Source organism: Carex rostrata, chromosome 16, assembly GCF_964058835.1.
Source record: "Carex rostrata chromosome 16, lpCarRost1.2, whole genome shotgun sequence".
Classification (NCBI taxonomy): Eukaryota; Viridiplantae; Streptophyta; class Magnoliopsida; order Poales; family Cyperaceae; genus Carex; species Carex rostrata.
Genome location: NC_135933.1, coordinates 1431396 through 1451502, shown reverse-complemented (window position 1 = coordinate 1451502; position 20107 = coordinate 1431396). Strand labels below are relative to the sequence as shown.

The 20107-nt window shown below is 34.6% G+C and overlaps 3 protein-coding genes across 3 annotated transcripts in view; all 3 read left to right on the top strand.

Moving 5' to 3' along the window:
* LOC144566983 (5'-methylthioadenosine/S-adenosylhomocysteine nucleosidase-like) overlaps positions 1-19375 on the top strand; it is an 87654-nt gene extending 68279 nt beyond the window's left edge. The window contains exons 2-9 of the mRNA XM_078316992.1: positions 16090-16196; positions 16719-16785; positions 16894-16985; positions 17532-17638; positions 17781-17855; positions 18089-18163; positions 18459-18551; positions 18954-19375. Of these exons, the coding sequence (XP_078173118.1) occupies positions 16100-16196; positions 16719-16785; positions 16894-16985; positions 17532-17638; positions 17781-17855; positions 18089-18163; positions 18459-18551; positions 18954-19151 (804 nt within the window). The 5' untranslated portion in view covers positions 16090-16099 and the 3' untranslated portion in view covers positions 19152-19375. The remainder of the gene's footprint in view (positions 1-16089; positions 16197-16718; positions 16786-16893; positions 16986-17531; positions 17639-17780; positions 17856-18088; positions 18164-18458; positions 18552-18953) is intronic.
* KAN2 (Homeodomain-like superfamily protein) lies at positions 2188-6676 on the top strand. The gene is made up of 6 exons (XM_078317568.1): positions 2188-3017; positions 3914-3990; positions 4718-4763; positions 4861-4999; positions 6158-6221; positions 6327-6676. The coding sequence occupies exons 1-6, from the start codon at positions 2462-2464 to the stop codon at positions 6438-6440; spliced, it is 996 nt and encodes a 331-aa protein (XP_078173694.1). The 5' UTR covers positions 2188-2461; the 3' UTR covers positions 6441-6676.
* On the top strand, positions 12519-15250 carry LOC144567431 (putative xyloglucan endotransglucosylase/hydrolase protein 30). The gene is made up of 4 exons (XM_078317567.1): positions 12519-12806; positions 13131-13231; positions 14085-14293; positions 14504-15250. Exons 1-4 carry the CDS (start codon positions 12626-12628, stop codon positions 15030-15032), a joined length of 1020 nt encoding a protein of 339 aa, XP_078173693.1. The 5' UTR covers positions 12519-12625; the 3' UTR covers positions 15033-15250.
* Positions 19376-20107: the final 732 nt, after the last annotated feature.

Below are 20107 nucleotides of genomic sequence, written 5' to 3'. Positions count from 1 at the left end.
TACTTCTACTTCTAATTAAATATTAACAGATCACCTTATGTTGTTGAGATGAGAGAGAGAGAGAGAGCGAGCAAGCAAGAGAAAGACTTTATCTTTACCTTCCGTTACATTTACACAAAAATAAAAATGAATAGAAGCAAGTAGTTAAAGCAACAAGGGTGGTTGGAAAGTCACTAAAATTGTGCTCTAGAACTAGCGATTAATAGGGGTAAGAAATTACACAAAAGGTGGTGGTCGTGCACAGTATTAACAGGGTAAGAAACATGTAATGATTTATTGTAGATTTGTTATCTTTGACAAAAAAAAAAATTTGGGGAAAAAAAATATATTTTTGACAAAAGAAACATGCAAGTAATAATTATTTACAATTTGAAAAAAAAATATATAGTAAAAGTAATTGAGGGATCACTTGACAAAGTTTTTTTTTGACAATTTTGAAATTTGAAAATTTAATAATTTAAATTTGAACTTTAAGGTATATATGTTATTGATAATATAGAGAGACTAACCATCAAATTTCATGCAATTTTAATGTTATTTAATGACACATCAAAGATTGTTATTTTGGACCGTTGAATTTTCAAATCACTTTCATGTAAGGTGAAACATACACCGTATCTCATTATTTTTTTTTATAGACATCATATATCATATGTGGATAATATATAATGCTTATTATGTGGATATTAAGACTCTATTTTGTAAAAATTGCCAAAATTATTAAAACAAAGAATTCAAGTGACCCCTGTAACTTATATACTTGTGCAAGATATGACAAAATAGACAAATAAAAATTAATTAATTCCAATTTTAAATTTTCGTTGCTTCCTGAGCACGTTAAATTTTTTCTAATGCAAACTAGCAAAAAAAAACAAAGATAATGTATATTTATGCATATTGCGAGACACTAAACACTACAAATTATAAATAAACAATTTAAAAAAGCATATTATGAAAAAAAAAATCCTAAAAACTTCTATCATTTTAATATTCTGTATTCAAAATATTTACCATACATCATAAATTTCAACATTATTATTACTGATCTATTCTACAAAAGACAAACAATTTCTAATAATCAAAGAAAATTACATGCCAATCTAAAAATGTATCCAACTTTAACTTGACTTATTACATCGAACTACATGATAACCTAAATTAATTAATAAACCCTACATTATTAAAAAAAAAGAACCAAAATCTAACCTTGCACGTGGATGAGAATGACTCTAAAAATTATCGTTTCGATATTGATTCGAAACACTATATTCTCAAGGATCTAATAGTAAATTTTTTTTTTTTTTTTTGATTTAGAGTTTTACAAAAAAAAAAAAAGGGGAAAAATCTTGCGTAAATTGAAAGCCAATAATAATATAACAAAAAAGGGCGCCTATATATATATACTTCTAAAGTACGGCCCTTTTCTACTTGGAAAAATCTGCTACGTAAAATCTTTTTTCTACTTTTAAATTAAGTTTTTAAAATTTTATTCTGCGATGTATTTTTGTGATTGTTTCAATGTGAAATTCATCCACTTAATTATTATAATCGATAAAAAAATTTACATCAAAACATACATAACAATTTAACGAGTCTAGAATAGAAAAATTAGTTCAGTCCTTTTGACATTCAACAAAGTTTTTCGCACATTAAATATTTGAACATTTGATGTGAATTTTTAATAAATTACTGGGTAGTCCTGTAAATATCCAACAGCTAAGAAAGTAATTAATAAGGTTCTCTTTACCGGGTAGTTCTGCAAAAATCCCATAAAATAAATAAAAAACAAGCCTCGCTCCCCTCCCTATTCGGAGAGATTATACATTTTTTTTTTCTTTGAGAGATTATACATTTATTATACGAGACCGAATTGTCTGCCTCCGGGACAGGAAATTTCAGCTCCTAGAGTCACTGCTGGTGGGCCCTTATTTAAAAACAGTAACAGTACTTAATTTCTTTAACAGTAACTGATTTTACTCCGCAGTGACTCTGAAGACAGGTGATCTGATTCCTTATTATACCTCTACAGTCTACATAAACAGAGAGCAGTTATTTTAATTAACCACATCCATCCATTCATGTCTTGTCCCTCCATTCTTAGCTAGAGTCTAGTTATTACTGGTACAAATACAAACAACTCGCATTACTACAACTATACATGAATGAAATCAGGCATCTCTTTCAGTCACTCAAGACTCAATATCCATTTATTCCCCAGTCTCCACAACACTTGCACATCCTACCCACCTCTCCCTTCTCTTGCCTCTCAGTCTCTCTCTCTCACCACCACATCTGCGTTCTCTTCTCTCGCTCCTCATAATCACACCTCCTCACTTCAACACTACGTACCTAGCTTAGCTTAGCTAGCTACCATTAGAGAAGACAAAATTCAACTCATAGAGAGATCGAGAGAGATAGAGAGAGATCGAGAGAGAGACCTAATTAATAAATTAATTACACAATGGAGCTCTTTCCTCCTCAACCGGATTTAACACTCCAAATCAGCCCTCCGAGCATAGATCAAGAAGAAAACATAAATCTCAGGTTTTGGAGAAAAACCCTAGACAACAGCACCGCTAATTCACCCTCCTCTTCCTCCTCCATGAACAAAACCAAACAAATAAACGCCTTTGATCTCTCCCTCTCCAACCCCTCGCAGTACTCCAGTGCAACAAATAATAACCTCCACCTCCATTTCCACCACCACCACAATGCATCTCTACTGCACCATCAAGACATCCCCATGCTCAGGCCTATTAAGGGAATTCCAATTTATCAACACACGCCTAATTACTACCCCTTTCCTTTTGCTCCTGCACATCCACAACTTTGCGACAGTACACCAAACCCGACCAATTGCTTCGTGCCGTTTGGTGCAGGCCCCGGGCCGGCAACAAAATCGAGGTTCATGGCCAGATTTCCACCAAAGCGCAGTGTACGGGCGCCAAGGATGAGGTGGACGACTACCCTTCATGCACGATTTGTGCATGCGGTTGAGCTCTTGGGAGGCCATGAGAGTATGTTTGTAGCTTTCTTTCTCTTCCTCCTTTGTTACGCTACCTACTTCTATTTGTTTAATTGATGGCTTCTTATATTGATATTGATGTTTTACTTGTGATTTCCTAATTTTCTTCTCCTCTTTTGAAACAAAAAAGTTTGTTTTTTTCTTTTGAATTGAATAAACGGGACCCAAGTTTCTTCCATTATTCTCAATTTGAAATGTTACTTTTTGTTAAAATTAGATTGTGATCTAGCAGATATCATATATAAACCACCACACACCTTGATAGTTTTTTTATTTCCATCAATTGAAACTTGAAAGTACTCGACGTTACAATATTTCTAACGAAGAGTATTAGATTATTACTTATTCAAGGCATCTAGCTAGGGACATGGATTTGCTTTATGAGATACTATCCGCAGTTGTTTTGATTTAGGCTCTATTTTAATAATTATGGATTGTGTAGTAAGCTATATATGTTGTGTCCTATTTTTTTATTTTTTTTTCCTAAATAAATTATTTAATGAACTATGCATGAGTGTGCAGTCGTCACTTACAATATGTTACAGTTCTATTTTCTCTGAAGGTGTTCTCTTGTTTATTTTTTTCTTTTAAAACTTTCCCTTGGTCCGTTGTCACTTTTGTTATAAGAGATCCAAGGAGATCATCTTTGCAGTTTTCTATGAATACTTATAATTAGAAATAGAACCAGTACAGTTTAATTAGTCAGTAGTCTTATATATTAATCAAATGAGCTTTAATTAGGTTGATAAGCATTCGTTAAACTTTAAGTGTGAGCAGTAATGCTTTATTGTTTTAGGATCTTGTGAAAATGATATCTGTTTCTTTTTCTTTTTTTGAGGTGAATGATATATATCTGTTTCTATTTGTCTTGATTTGATTTCAACCCAGGAGCCACACCAAAATCTGTTCTTGAGCTAATGGATGTGAAGGATCTCACATTGGCCCATGTGAAATCTCACTTGCAGGTAATTCAGTAAACAAATTCCAAAATATATTTAAAAGAGAATAAAAGAAATGGGGCCTCCAGTGGGCATCTCATTATTGTTTGTTTCTCTTTAGATGCTAGCTAGTTTCTTTTTTCTGTTGATAGTTGGTTTAGTCATTTCTGGAGCAAAACAATCAATCCATGCTTGTAGAAGAGAACTTCTCTAGTTTCCTTGATGTAACTTTGTTTTTTTTCTCTCTGTCCTCTATATTACTCATTCATAGCGTGTATTAGCACAACTGCACAAATAACAAAAGAAGTATGCTTTGTACAATCAAAAGAAGTATGCTTGCAACAGCTTTTTTGACCAGAGAAGCAGAAAAGCTTCCTTCTGAAAAAAAAAAGTTGAAAGGATACTCTGTGGTGCATGCCTAATATTCAATTTCTGTACAAGTACCAAGTGCAATTATGTCACATACTTATCCTAAGAAAAAAACAATTGAAAATTAACGTTTAATGGATTTGCATATTGGTGAAAAGAAAACGTTGTGAACAAATAATGGTTATTCTATCATGAGTAGATAGTAATGCAATTTAATTACTTGATGAGATTTGAAGCGAACTACAACTAGCTAGAAGTCTAGAACTTGTTTGATGACAGTAACTAGCTAGTACCTTATTCCATGCATATTATTTGTATTAACAAATACTAATGGAATATATATATCTTAACAGTAATATTTGTTTGCATTTTTTAATTGTTGTAGATGTATCGCACTGTGAAGAATACTGATAAGCCGACATTATCTTCAGGTAAATTACATGTCCTACTCCAAGAAAAGGAAACCATATGTTTTTAATTATGTCATGGTTAGTTAATTTCCTAAAATTTATGTGTTTCTGTGGCAAGGCGATGGATTTGAAAATGGGTCATCTGGAGAGATTTCTGATGACAGTTTGGTCGATTCACTCTTTCATTCTGATCAGAGAACGGCGATTAACAGCCCGAGTGTTACTAGCAATGGCGCTCTATGGAGCAATTCCTCAAGGTACATATATATCTATCATATTTAAAATTTGAATTATGTACCTCTTTTGCCCTGAATATTTATTCTACTTGATACAAGCAGTTCTTTGTTATTAATTTCTTGTTTCGTGTCAATGGAATTGTTAGTAGGTATTTGAAACCACTAATTAATTTTCAACAAAAAAATTCTCGTTTCATTTTTCATTGTTTGTTAAATTTATTGATTTCTAAATTCTAAACTTGAGAAGAGAAGAAAATTGAAATGCATACTTAATTAACTTGTACTAGTTGGATGGATGGTTCCGTTGCGTTACTTTTGTTTGCATTTACCTAGGATTCTAATCACCGAAGATTAACTATATTAAAAGAGAAGCAACATCAAGCCCTTCTATTCTCATGACCAACATATAGAAAAGATAAAAAGTGAGATATCTTTGACCAATACATATATTTATATTTCCAAGAAGCCGATGATATAGTATGCACAGAGTTGATCAAAGAAAACAAAGAGAGAGAGAGAGTCTGCACAGACGTTAGGTTAGAGTCTATCTCAAAAGCTGTGCGCCATTTCCTAGGTCCACTGCCTTGTCACATTCATTCATGGTCCATTTCTCTCTCTCTCTCTCTCTCTCTGCCATCAATCTCCATGTTATTACTCACAAAAAGGAGAAGAGACCTTGGCTTTGTTCCAGTTGTCTTGTGCGGGTTGAAACAATGAAAATATATGATGGTTCAATGATACTTTTGAGTATTTTAATGCAAAGTTGCAAACATTAAAAAGGATTTTGACAAAAGAAGCAAGCTCTGGCAGAGGGAACCTCTTTTGCGTTTTACATGAAAAAGGCTCTCCTAGCTTCTCCCTCACACTTCAATCAAATTCCTTTCCTTTTGTAATGGATGTAAAAGGTTAAAAGCAATATATAGCAAATCATTTTAGTCTTGTCATCATATATCATGACCTGATGTCCTGAACAAAAGTATAAAACAATGCACTAATGCTTTTCAAATTTGTATATACCCAAAGTAAAAAAAAGTTAAAAAGATGGATCTTTTTATGCTTATTTTTGTCTGAAATGTGATGTATCAATGAAATAGAATAAGATTATATATTAATGCAGAAATAAAAGGTTAGTCGTTTGCTGATTGAATTTGCTATTGTTTATCTTCTCTAATTTTACAGTAAGGCACACTGGTGTAATGATTCGGCAAATGAGCCCCTTATTTCAAACACAGAAACATACAAGGTAACTGCATGCTCTTTTTTTCTTCAATGACTTGCATTATTTGAAGGACCTTTTCATTCATTTTAAGTTGTTATTTTCTCTTGGTGTGAATGCATGGCTATGCAGGAAATGGCATCCAAAAGCATGGAAAAATCAGATATGAATTCGTCATGCCTGTCCGAATTATCGAGTCCTGCAATCAAACCTAATCTTGAATTCACTTTAGGAAGGTCGCCTTGATATAATTGATATATTTAATCTATCCATAATTAGTTAGTTAGAAACCGGACGGAGACTGAGAATAACCATTTAATGGTGTGATGATATATAGAAAGCATCACCATTAGGGCATATGCAATGCAAGCTGATATGATGAAGATTATGATGAATTTATGGATATTTTGTAGAAAGAAAGATTGATGTCGTAGACATGGAGATATTCTTTTTTGAAAGCGCTTTAAAGTATTACTTCTTCCTGTTCAAAGAGTTGATTAAACGAGAAGAGGGGATAATTTCTTTCTTTTTCTTTTGTTTGCTTTACTGATATAAAGCACAAAAGGTGAAAGTTCATTGTCTCTTGCACGTGTTGTGCTTTGCTCCAAAGCTTCTTGAGAACTAAAAGAAAGGGATGAATTTGTGAAATTTTGAAATCTCAAAAACAGAGATCTTTTGTAAAGAAAACTAGCACAGTTATTTATCGTCATTTCCATAACATAACCTAGCTAGCTAGTTATTGAGCTGTATTAAACGATCGATAATGCTTCTATTTAAATATATATGGCAGAAAGTGATTTAACTTGCTATTTGGCAGCAATTAATTCAACTCCAATTTGGCAATAATTTTAAGGTCCGGGTTGTTGACTTGTCAATTGCTATGGCTGGAAAGCAAAGGCTATTATATTTCACTTCTTTTGTGGTTATTAAATACCGAGAATCTTTGACATCAAGCATATATACATTCGAAAACTAATTTTGGATATATAGCTCTTGCACCTCATCCTAATCGTAACATATCTCCATTTCTCACATTTAATTAATTCTATGGAGATTCTTAGTTCCAAAATCATTTTTCAATTTGTGGTGAAAGGGCTCATGACTGTGACTCCATTTGTACTGTCGTTAGTTAGACACTAAAATGAGAGAATTTCTTTAGCTCAGGAGAAGCATGTTCGCAGTGTTTTTCATTGAATCACAGAATTAGTGATTTAACTTGTTTTAGATTATACGAAATATATTTTGTGCATGATTATTTGACCATTTTTATATTTTTTTTTGTAAGGTCAGTAATCAACAAATCAAGGTTCTATAATTATTACATGAACCCAGCTGATCGATCATATAACTTGTCTAAGACATGTATAGATATGCATAAAAATCTACAATATATACATGCACGAAACACGTAAACATGACTTTCTAATATTTACTCATTTATTTAGATTAAACATTATTTATTATCATATAAAATTTTGTTATTGGGACATTTACTTGACAAAAGTGTCGGTGGTCCTTGTTTAGTCAGAGTTTGGGTTATATTTATACGCCCATAAATCAACCCATACATCCATCACACACGTAGTCACGTGTCAGGAGAGAGAGAGAGAGAGAGAGAGAGAGAGAGAGAGAGAGAGAGAGAGAGAGAGAGAGAAGGCTATTATTTCATATTTGCACCTGCATTGCATATTTGCATGGCCTTCTACCTTTTAATGCAATTATTGCTACCTTTTGAATTGATTCTGCTAGCTGCAGCAGTGCAGCTCTATGCTTTTTCTTCCTATATTTGACTTACTTTGTTTTATCTCTCAAAACTGCACGTACAAAGCGCATTTTCTGTGTTTTCATACACGTCCTTGAATTTGCTCCACAAATAATTTAATCTTCGTTCTTTTTATTTTCCACAAAATTAATTCAAATGAAGTTAATTAAACGGACAAAAATCATTATGGGTCACTTAACATATTAATTAATTTAATTTCCTTGTTCTATTTCAACATCACCATCTATATATGTATTTACATAAATAAAAACTAACGTGCTCCGATTGAAATGAAGGCCATATATGTTTTATTAAATGTGAAATATATATATATACTTCACGTTCGTAAAGTCTTGTTGATCAGAAGCCACACATGCACTTCTGTGATCAGAAGCCACACATTCATCAAAGAGATCTTGCCTTTTCTTCTCCTTTCATAGCTGTGAGCAATATTGTTGAGTATTTTTTTTTTTGGAGATATTATAAGTAAATTAATGTTATTTCAATCACAAATGTAATTATTAATGGGGTTGAATTGTCAATTTAAAAGACAATTTAATCAAACATAATAAAAAAAAGTTAAAGAGAATCATACATTTTGTGGAATGTTATTGGAACCAGTGTTGTAAATAACGGTATGCGGTCATCGGACGGACATGGTACTGCCAAGCGATTAATCAGGAATAATTGGTCATATTCAGGAATAATCGTCTGATTAGTCGGAAAAATATATAACGGTTTGGCTACCGCCAACGACTAATTGGCCGATTAATCAGCCTAAACGGACAGTTTTCACAACACTGATTGTAACTTTTATATTTTATATTTTTTTAGCAATAGAAGTTTGTTATGTATATCAATGAGATGTATTTTTTAAATAAAAGGAGCATAATAGTTGAGTTAGTAGCTTATTCAAGTTAAAACATGGCCACTAATCCAACAATAACTCAACATTTTGTTGGAATAACATAATAACCGCTAATTCAAGATTGAAATTACATTAGAAAACGTGTCTAAACATAATATAGGGAACCATGTTAGCGCTAACTCAAAAATAGCGATATTATGTCCTTCATCAGGCAGTGTTTTTAAATGCGATTTTGTTCATGCATGAGGAAAGCCACTGCATACCGCATATCTGCATATGCATATTTCAATGTGAAAGTAATATGTGATTTTACTATGAATTGTTAAAAGAATATATATAAATAAAACTAATTTATAGTACAATAGTGTTTTAATCTAATGGTTTGTGTTTTTTACCACACCCCCCATAGGTCATGGGTTCAAGTCTACTCTAACGCAATATTTCCGTGGGACTTTATTGGATTTGAGAGCAACCGCATCCGCATATCCAAACATGTAGATTGCATATGAAGCCGCACATTCAAAACCAAATAAAATGGATTACAAGGAATTATAGATGCGGCTTCCAATTGCATATGCATATGTAGCCGCATATGCAGTACATGCGCATTTAAAAATACTGCCCCTGTAAATAGTGAATAAAAGATTCAAAGTCCACTATATAAAGTAATTTTATTGAGCCAAGATGAATTTGAACCAACATAGACATATATATCGTCAACGAATTTACAATATGTCCGCATTAACTGCTCGGGCATGACCCTAGGATTAATCCTAGATGGTGATGGTTACCTAACTTGTGGCCTCCTACAAGAAAATTATTTGATTAAATAACTATTTTAAACCTAATAATAATTTTGCTCCTCTCTTTTTTGGCATGGCATGAATTTTTTTTATGCTTTCTCTTTATACACTTGCTTTTTGCTAGTCATTTAATTAGACAGTCAATTTTTTTTATTTTTGACAGATTAATTACACTTTTTAATTTGGTGTAAAGTTAGGGAGAAATTGCTGGGGAGCAAAACAATTTAATAGAAAAAGAGCAAAGTAACAAGCTTTATTTGCAATATATAAATATAAATAAGATGTAAACTTTTAATATTCACCCTTACTCCCCGCTCTTTATTGCATTTAACCTTTTATCTATCTGGTCATTAAAGAAGCACTATCTTTTTTCAGACCTCATGGTACAGCCACTGATACAGCTTTAAAGAGAGCAGCAGCTAGCTACTCACAAAGAAACAAAACTCCTGTTCTCTCTCTTCCCTTCTCTCTATATATCTCTGTCCGTCTCTGTCTCTGTCTGTCTCTCTCTCTCCATCTCTCAAATTTGCAGCTTGGTGGGCCCCATTTCAAATTATAAAAGAATCATTACCCCATGATGATATAGCTGAATTAATGGCAGGCCCCAATTTATTGTTCTACTAGAACCAAATTTTCTGGATACTCTTAGTCCATCAAATTTAATTAAGAAGCTTTGTTCATATATACTCTTTTTTTTTTTTTTTTTAAACGGTTGGTAGTGGCTACCAGCATTGTTTGTTCATATATACTTGGTAATAAAAATATTTAGTAGCAAAATAGAGAAAAAAAATAGAAAAAAAATGACTGATTTGATCATTAATGTAATTTTTTTTGGGAAGCAGCTAACAGTCTCCCAACTCCAGTTCCTCAAAAATTCCCGAAAATTTTCAACTAATTATGTAAACATCAATACTAAATCCTGTAAACATCAATACTAAATCCTGTAAACTAATTCAACAAATCATGTAAACATAAAAACGCGTGACAGCTGTTGGGGACCACCTTCTGTGAACATACACATAATATCCTGTAAACATACATATGTTATCCTATAAACATACACATATAATTCTGTAAACATTACATTTTATTTCTGTTAACATACACATAATATCCTGTAAACATACACATATTATCCTGTAAACATACACATATTATTATGTAAACATACATAGTGTACTTGAAATTATAGCAGTTGAAATTATGGCAGTTGTGGCAGTTAAAAACGCGTCAGAACTAAGCTAAAAAAGGAAGGCTTTTATACACGGGGATTTTGGAGGGACTGTAGCCCAGGGACATTACCTTTTTCTCTTTTTTTTGGTGGGTTATTTGAAGTTTATTTAAATTCGGATAGATATTGAAGGAGTTGGATTTGAATATAATTGTAAGCAAGGTCTTGTATCCCGTCTCAGTTACATATTAAATGGATTATATTTAAACTTGTTAAAATAATTATACTAATTAATAAGCAGCATGAGCTCTGTTCTATTGGAAGAATGGTGTGGTGGGTTGATGCAAGAAAATGATTATTACAGTAATTTAGAGGAAATGCCCCCCTATTATTTCGCCGGGTACGAGACGAGGAAGACAAAATAGGCTAAAGGTAGGGGATGTACATTGTGTAGCACTGGTGTTTGAATCCTACTACTGCTGTCTATCCATCCAACTATGCAACTATCCAACTATCCCAACGCCATGGCCGTTTGTGCTGTGTTGTCAGACACTGAATTGACGCATCTTTCATCCCCTCGTTGTCACCGCTCCACCCCAGCTGATGAGCTGAACTACCAACATTTTATTTATCTCGCACGCCTTCCGATTCTCTGTTTCCTTTAACCCTCTAACTAATTATAATTTATACACACGGACGGATTGCTTTCAGAAGTTTTAAATGTTACCTTCTTCGCTACACGATTAGACACGCGGAACATGCCGCAGAGAATTTAATGCTCTCCTTATGAGTTCAGTTGTGGCCCTTTGCTCCTTCCCCATGCATTTCGTTCAACAAAATCAGTGTCAGTCACATTTCCACTTTTTCCCAAAGTGAAATTTTCATCTTTGTAAAAAATGTAAAAGATGGATTTTAAATTCAGGCCCACAAACAAACACACAACAAGCACAGCCTTTTGTTTCAGATATGTTTACAAAAGTAGGTGGGGCCCAAATACCAGGCGCTCCTATTTTAACTGGGCTTTACTAGCCGGCCCATTTTTAGGAGTTTATCTTACTTGTCGGCTTGTTAGGCCTCCTTAATGGCACATATATTAGATATATATTACTGCTGAAATGATCTCCTGTTTACTTATTTGAATTTGAATCCACCACTTGTTGCCTTTTCAAAACGGGCCATGTTTACCGAACTTGGCCTAAGATGGTGGCTATGATTCTTAAATGTCTTTTCCAAAATTAAAATAATCTATTTGGATGCATTTTCTTTTGTTGACATTTTGAGATTGTAAATTTTTTATAGCCAATGTAATTCTAATCCAAATTTTTGTAATGCATAGCTGGCATGAGATTATTAATTAATTTAATTTCAATCCAAAGAAACATCTTTATCCTTTTTCCCCTTGCTTTTTTCGGTTAATACGATGTACCCCAAGTTATAAACGGCATGTTCAATAACTAATACAAACCGAGAGAGGTTGTCAAACCCATTGCATTCTAACAAAATTAACAGATCAATCCAGCTAATGAAAATTACGAGTCTTTCTTTTTGGGCTTTTCTCAAATATTAGACTGGAGTAATCCGTGTAACAGGTCTGGTTCAGGTCTAATTACACCACCCACTACACGCTTACTGTACCATTCGATTACAACAGATCCCACCTCCAATGCCGTTACAAAAGCGATAGAATTAGAATACAAAGAGAACGCGAGTTTATCCTCTTTCCATCTCCTCCTGGAATAAGGAAGGAGGATTGCAATTTGTGAAATTGAAGGAAGAAAAAGAAAAGGTTTGGAAACAACAGAATTGAGAAAAGAAGAATCTTTCAACATGGATTGCAAAATTAAAATTTTGATCTCTATCATGCTATCTGGGCTTGTTTCCTCTGCCATGGCAATCAATACAAGAACTCTTGCATTCAATGAGGCGTATTCGCCGCTTTTCGGACATCATAATATACACCGCTCGGACGACGACCGCCATGTTCGCCTCCTGCTAGACCGTTCAAGCGGTATGATTTTAGTCAGTTAGCCTGAATCCAAAAATATCATCCTAAAAAGTAAAAAACAATACAAGGTATGTTATTGTCATTGTATACCTATTTTTGCAGGAACGAGCGAGATGATCTATAATTATTTATTCTCTTTTCTGTGAGTTGTTTTAATGCAGATTTGTTTGACACACCTCAAGTTGTACCAGAAAAACAAAATTTACACTGAATTTACTAAGAGTATACCAATTTTTAAGAAAAGAGATTGAATACATCTAATAATGCGGCTTGTACCATATGATTATTATAAAATTAGTTTCACATTTCTAAGGAAAAATCTTTTAGGTTCGGGCTTCATTTCATCGGACATGTACCAGCATGGCTTGTTCAGTGCATTAATCAAACTGCCATCAGACTACACCGCCGGTGTGGTTGTTGCGTTCTACGTAAGTCTGAATGTTCTCCTCTGTTTTTTTTTTTTTTTTTCTCTTCTTGCGGGCACATTACTCTATTTTACTTCATTTATATCGACTGCTATATATATGCAAAGAATCGGAATACTTAAAATTGTCAATTGTACTTTTTGTATTTTAGATGATGTCCTAAAATTGTCAATTGTACTCTTTTGCTATGATACAGATGACAAAAATTAGAACTCTATGGCATCTAAAGAACTTTGAAAATTATAGACAGATGATTTGTATAGCGAGGCATAAAAATAACATAATTCATATTTGATGTGTATAATTAGAAATTATCCAAAAACAACCATGGATTGCAGCATAAACACCGGAACAGTTTTTATATTATCCACACGGTTGTCAAGAGGTAGTTTTATCCGGTGCGGATGATTACTACTAAATTAAGAGGTTGCTAATATTAGAGCTTTTAGTAACGGATTGTCTTCTTTTTTAATTCTACCTAATCTTGTACTGAAAACAGAATTAATGTCACAGGAAACCAGTTAGGCCCAAAGACTGTTTAATTAAGAAAATTTGTCTCATTGTGGCAAAAGTCCCAGCTGTACCAGTAAGCTGGTCGACAGGTTTTACTGTGTTTAGTCTTTCTTTTAGTACTTCTGGATCAGTTATTATTAATATTAACAATGTGTTTTCTGTTGTTAAAGGAAAACCTCAATATGCTTTCGTTACGTTTTATGGATGGATTAAACTTAAATGAGACCTTTTCTCTTAAAATAAATAAATGAATAAGTAATCTAGAACCTGCAGCTTTACTTTTTATTAGTTCTTGCGAGTGTCTAACAGGGAACTGATTAGTGTTGTAATTTGATAAAATCAGACTTCCAACGGGGACATGTTTGAGAAAACTCATGACGAACTGGACTTTGAGTTCTTGGGAAACATTAAAGGAAAGGAATGGAGGGTGCAAACAAACATCTACGGCAATGGCAGCACCAGCCGAGGCCGTGAGGAGCGCTATCTCATGCCATTTGACCCCACCAAGGAATTCCACCGCTACTCTATTCTTTGGACGAATGAGACCATCATGTATGAATCTTTTTTAGTTACGTTTTTCTCGCTTATCTTCCATATTTTTGTGCATTAATTACTATGTACAAAATGCAAATTCAAAATCCCAAATTGACATTTAATCGAGCCAAGTATCTCATTACCCAAATCCTTGGTTTACTATCAAGATATTGGCAATCTGATGAAATTAAGCCAAACTCGGTTGAATTTTCATGTTTCTATAAACAGCTTCTACATTGATGAAATGCCAATCCGGGAGGTACGCCGCACTGAGGCCATGGGAGGCGACTACCCATCAAAGCCAATGTCGCTCTATGCTACCATCTGGGATGCATCCAACTGGGCAACCTCAGGCGGAAAGTACAAGGTCAACTACAAATACAGCCCCTTCACTTCTGAATTTCATGATCTTTCCCTTGTTGGCTGTCGCGTGGACCCCATCCAGATGCTCCCCACCTCCACCGAAAATTGCACGGCAGCAAATTCAGATCTGATGAACACTGGCTTGACTGTCATAACCCCGGATAAAAGGAAGGCAATGCGTGCATTCCGTGAGAAGTTTATGACTTACTCTGTGTGCTATGACACGTTGAGGTATCCCGAGAAGCTGCCAGAGTGTGAGATTGTAGAGGCAGAGAAAAGGAGGTTCAAGGAGAGTGGACACCTCAAGTTCAGTCATCACCGTCGGCACAGAAGCAGCCGTGCTAGGCGTTCAACGGCTACTGATCCTGATCCTAGCAAGCACTCGTCTATGTGAGAATTGAGAGCATGTGTACGTACATTGATTCTGTTGCTTGACGGATGCAGCTTATTTCATGTCATTCGTATGAGTTGGCCGGTAACATGTTCAAAAAAATGTTGAAAAATTGTTAATCGTTAGTACTTGTGCTATAGTGTTTGCTAAAGCTCAACAAACTTAAATTGTATTGGTGGATTAGCATAATGCAAATGTTAGATCCGATTTATAAATTGGGATGAAGCTGTGTGACGATTTATAAATGTTTTTTTTTTTTGAAAGAAAGCAGTATGTCTTTTATTATATATTAAAAAGAAGAAAAGTAATGTATATTTTGACTGGTACCCCGTACCCGTCTTAAGTACCAACCCGAAATACTGCAACCAAAACAGGAAAAGGGCCAGTTGAGCATTATTGCTCAGTAGCGGCCGGCCCATACGACTCAAGATCTATCAGGTATGTATGCCTACAAAAGCAAATCCGGCAGGTCCATCTGCGCATTAGCCCAGCTGCCCAGGTAAAAAATCAGTTAGTACCAGTCGAGATGACCCTAGAAAGGTTTCGTCAATCTAAAATTACAAAAATCAAGTACTAATAATATGAACTCTGTTTAATATTGATCAATAACTATATTTATTTAATAGAGTTGGCTGCGTTGTCATCGATCCAGGGAGAAAAATAATAGTACTGGACGATCCAGGGAGAAAGGATATATTTTTCTTCTAGCATGACAGGCACTTGAGCGGAATTCTTATCCACTACATTAACATACCGTTTGAGTTTACATACAAACCGTCTGATTGGAATTCGCGCGAATATTCAAGGTCCCGTGCATTACAAGTGTGGACTGGATTCTAATCGGACGGTCCGGATCTAACTCAAATGGTACGTTAACGCGGAGTGTCTTGCTGACTCTCTATATTTAGGGATTAAGGTTCTTATTGGCGCCGCCGGGCCCACGCGAGTAAAATCAACGATTAACTAGGCTCCACGTGGAGGAAAGAAACAATCGTAGATTCGTAGACAATCAGCTTTGATCTCTCTGAAGAGCGAGAGAGAACTCAGAGAACAAATTCGTTTCGAAAAGTATGGCTCCCCCAGAGGACATAGTCGCTAATCCGCCGCCGGAGGTGGAGGAGACCGCCTCCGCCGGAGCGCCTATCTCCACTGTTCTCATCGTCATAGGTTCTCCTTTTTTGTATTTCATTTTATTTTTTTTGCTGAGTTCTGGTCCTTCTCGCAAATAGCCCGTGCGATATCTGATCTTTAAGTAGTATAATCGTGTGTGCTTGGAATCGTGAGGATCCTTGGGAGAAGGTTGTACATTTATAGGAATTCTCAAAATAAAAAATAATTTGTTTGGGCTATTGCCCCTGGAAAATTAGAATTCACATCCTCTCCAATACCTGATAAGGGAATCTTTTACAATTACTAGATCTGAACCGTACTTTTTAACTTGGCACGAATCTCAAAGCCCAAAAATGGGGCCCCTACAGTGACCCGAATCCCAAGCCGGTTGAGATTTAATCTCAAACCGTAAAGTAAGTGATCCTCTGCAATAATTGTGCAATACCTGAGAGGATACGGGTTCGGAAAATTATCTCTCCTTTCATAACTGGGAAATGTGAAAAATTGAATTATTGTCCATTGTTAGAGATTAGTATATTGGATGAGTTGTTTCATTATGTTTGGTTCTGTAATTTGTAGCTATGCACACTGAAGCAGCACCCCTTGTGAGCAAGTTCGAACTTGTTGAAGACAGTGATAAATCAATGTAAATTTAGTACTTTCAAATTTCAATACTTTTGCTTTCCATGGTTTATTCACTGCTATTACTTTCTTTGGTTGTTGCTTTACTTCAATTTGGTTGTAAAAATTGTAGGTTTCCTAAAGGGGTCCCATGGGTTAGATATTGTGGCAAATACAAGGACCTCTACATCAACCTAATTTGGCCGGGGAAAGATCCAGCTCATGGTATGTTTCTCATACTTACTGGTATATGGTTTAGGAGTTGCAGTAGGGAAAATTAAGAACAATAAAAATACTTATCTGAGGAGTTGATTAAGAACAATTTTTATTTTTGTTTTTATTTGGGGGACAGCATAGTTAATTAGTAACAGGTATGAGTCAGGTGTTTTCAACTGTAACTGACAAGTAGAGTGGGTGGGTGTTGAGGGTTACTAAGAAACACTATAAACAGTTCAGATACGTCGGTCAAGATTATTCTAATGGTCCAGATTTCTTCTGTACAAATCGCCCTTTAGGCTATATAAACTACTGTATGTACTGAAGGTTTTGATTCTGTTACAGTTAGATATCAACTGATACTCGACTCGAGTATCTAGTTGAGGAAGAAAGAGGAGAAAGGAAACCGTTACTCTTTGTTTCATATTTATATGATGTGATATTTGTACAGACATGTACATACTGGTCCCTGATTGAAAGAGCTAATTTATGTACCTGTTATATATCACATTTGTGAAATATAGATTGTTTTACTGTTTTGTGGCCATTTTTCAGGAGTTGATAGTGTTGGTACTGTTTCAGCTTCTCTTGTTACATATGCTTCCATCCAAGCATTCAAACCTGACCTTGTTATTAATGCTGGTACGGCTGGTGGCTTCAAAGTATGCATATCTATCTTTCTTTCCCTCTTTTTAACATCAATATTATTCACTGATTTATGCGGTTTGATCATTCTTTTTAATAGATGAATTTCTCTGTAATATATGATCTTTAATTTTGTTTACTTTGATTGCGGATAAACAGGCCAAAGGAGCATCTGTTGGAGAGGTATATCTTACCTCGGCAGTTGCTTTCCATGACAGAAGAATACCTATTCCTGTGAGTTTCCATCCAGGAGTCACTTCATAATGAAAAAAAGAAATATCTATTGGAAAATAAATTGCAACAAGAATAGTAATCAGATAACCCTAATTGTTAATCCTAAGGTTCTTAATTGGACTTTTTTTTTTGGTTTTGGATTCTTAGCACCTTATTTTTTTTTTATCTAATTTTCTTCTATAGCAGTGTCATCATTTTAGTTATGTTGCAATTTCTGAAATGGAATAATGTAGGTTTTTGATTTGTATGGGATCGGCGCAAAAGAAACCTTCTCCTGTCCCAAGCTTCTTGAAAAACTCAACTTAAAGGTAGATGCCCCTGCTACTAGTTCACTTTCTCCATTTGGGACTTACTGGTTATATAAACCAGATTAAACCCACATGAGATTGTGACATAGAGTTATTTATTTATTATTAGAGTTGTCTTTGTTGTTGTTAGTTCTTTTTAATTTAATGTTTTATTCCTGCCTTCAACAAACCAACAACAAGAAACAAAAATTTGCTATCTGGTTTGGTTATCAGCAGTGATTCTCACTGGCACAGTATATTTCACTGCGATATTTTTTTTTAAACCATTAGTAATGATCAGTTAATTTCTTGTTAGGTTGGTAAATTGTCAACTGGTGATTCATTGGACATGTCACCTCACGATGAGTCGGCAATTTTGGCAAATGATGCTACTCTCAAGGATATGGAGGTACTTTCACGTTATTGAAGGCCTATAAATACATATTATTTAATCCATTTAAATATGTGAATTTGTAAAAATATTTAAAATTTTAAAATTTTGTGATTTAAATGATCGATTCTTAAACTTTCTGTTATCTTTTGTATAACCAACCAAACATATAAGTTCTGATTCACCAATAGTCAACATTTTGTTTTACTTTTGTAAATATATTATTCTTTTCCAGACAAAAACATACAATATAAATTAATAAGGCTTGCTGTATCCCTTTTGAGAAATGATGCATCCGCATTGTATGTGTGATCCTTCATTTTGCAGGGGCATGCATTGTATTTACATGTTTTGAAGGGGTATATTAAAAATATTTTGCTACTTTTTTAATAAGAATTTTGTTTTTACGTGATCATCCAGGGAGCAGCTGTTGCCTATGTAGCGGACTTACTATCAGTACCCGCCATCTTTGTGAAAGCTGTGACTGACATTATAGATGGAGAAAAACCGACTGCTGAAGAATTCTTGCAAAATTTGGTGATTGTTACTGCGGCATTAGACCAAGCCGTGACCCAAGCTGTAGATTTTATTAGTGGAAAATGCATAGAGGATCTTTAGAAACTGTGTCGGATAGACAGTTGTAGTGTATTTTATTTGTGAGGAATAATTTGATTTCAATTGGGAGAGCCTTTGAAGTGGCTTGAAATCGGAGGGGAGATGAGCTCATTCGAGATATATAAGATGCTCTTAGATATTTGAAAATTTAATGATGTTGTATTAACTTCTGGGTTTTTGCCCTCAGTTCAAATTTATTTATTTATACTCTTTCGTGAATTACTTGAGATCTAGTTTTCTAAGGGTGTGCTCCATATCCTAGAATCTCTTCATTAAAGGAAAGGAAGGAGAGAGCTTGAAAACGACGGATTGTCCAAAAGTTAATTGTTCGGAGGAGAGAAATGAGAGATGTGGTGTTAGTTTTTGGCGAAATTTGTCATTCCCGATTCATAATGTAGGATTTACAGTTCGGAGATAGCCCATCCCTTCTCCTTCCTCTACGGACGCTGGTTCTGAAGCACACCTTAAAAGACAAGCTGGTAAATCTTGGTTTGCCTTAAAAAAATATATATATGATGTTACTTGTTTGAAACTAAAGACTTAATTATTGTTGTTTATTCTTCTTCACATGCAATATTTTCTGTAGAAATGTAAGAATTTACGCATTGATTCAAAGATCGTGTACTTTGTACATACGAAGTTTTGAAAGGTTTTTAAGTCGGTCATAGGTACTGGCCTTCCCCAACCCAACAAGATCCATGAGCCCTTAATACTTGTTAAGCCCAGTAAACCATAAGGCCTAGTTATCATACCTCTTATTTTATTTTTGCTATTCCTGTGATTTGATTACTTCACTCTGCTAGAATCCGTATCTTCATATTACCCACTGTTGTAAAAAACGTCCGTGACGGCCGATTAATCAGTGGTGGCTAAACCGTCACGCATACTCTTAACGGAGCTATGTTTGAGGTGGAAAATGTTTAATCAGGCGTTTTACTGATTAATCGGTTGATTATTCC

What these genes read in the sequence shown, in the direction of transcription:
- KAN2 (XM_078317568.1), top strand. Translation starts at nt 2,462, where the DNA reads ATGGAGCTCTTTCCTCCTCAACCGGATTTAACACTCCAAATCAGCCCT. An exon ending in TAAGCCGACATTATCTTCAG is followed by an intron (nt 4,764 to 4,860) that starts GTAAATTACATG and finishes TTCTGTGGCAAG; the next exon opens with GCGATGGATTTGAAAATGGG. An exon ending in CAAACACAGAAACATACAAG is followed by an intron (nt 6,222 to 6,326) that starts GTAACTGCATGC and finishes ATGGCTATGCAG; the next exon opens with GAAATGGCATCCAAAAGCAT.
- LOC144567431 (XM_078317567.1), top strand. Translation starts at nt 12,626, where the DNA reads ATGGATTGCAAAATTAAAATTTTGATCTCTATCATGCTATCTGGGCTT. An exon ending in GTGTGGTTGTTGCGTTCTAC is followed by an intron (nt 13,232 to 14,084) that starts GTAAGTCTGAAT and finishes TGATAAAATCAG; the next exon opens with ACTTCCAACGGGGACATGTT. An exon ending in TGGACGAATGAGACCATCAT is followed by an intron (nt 14,294 to 14,503) that starts GTATGAATCTTT and finishes TTCTATAAACAG; the next exon opens with CTTCTACATTGATGAAATGC.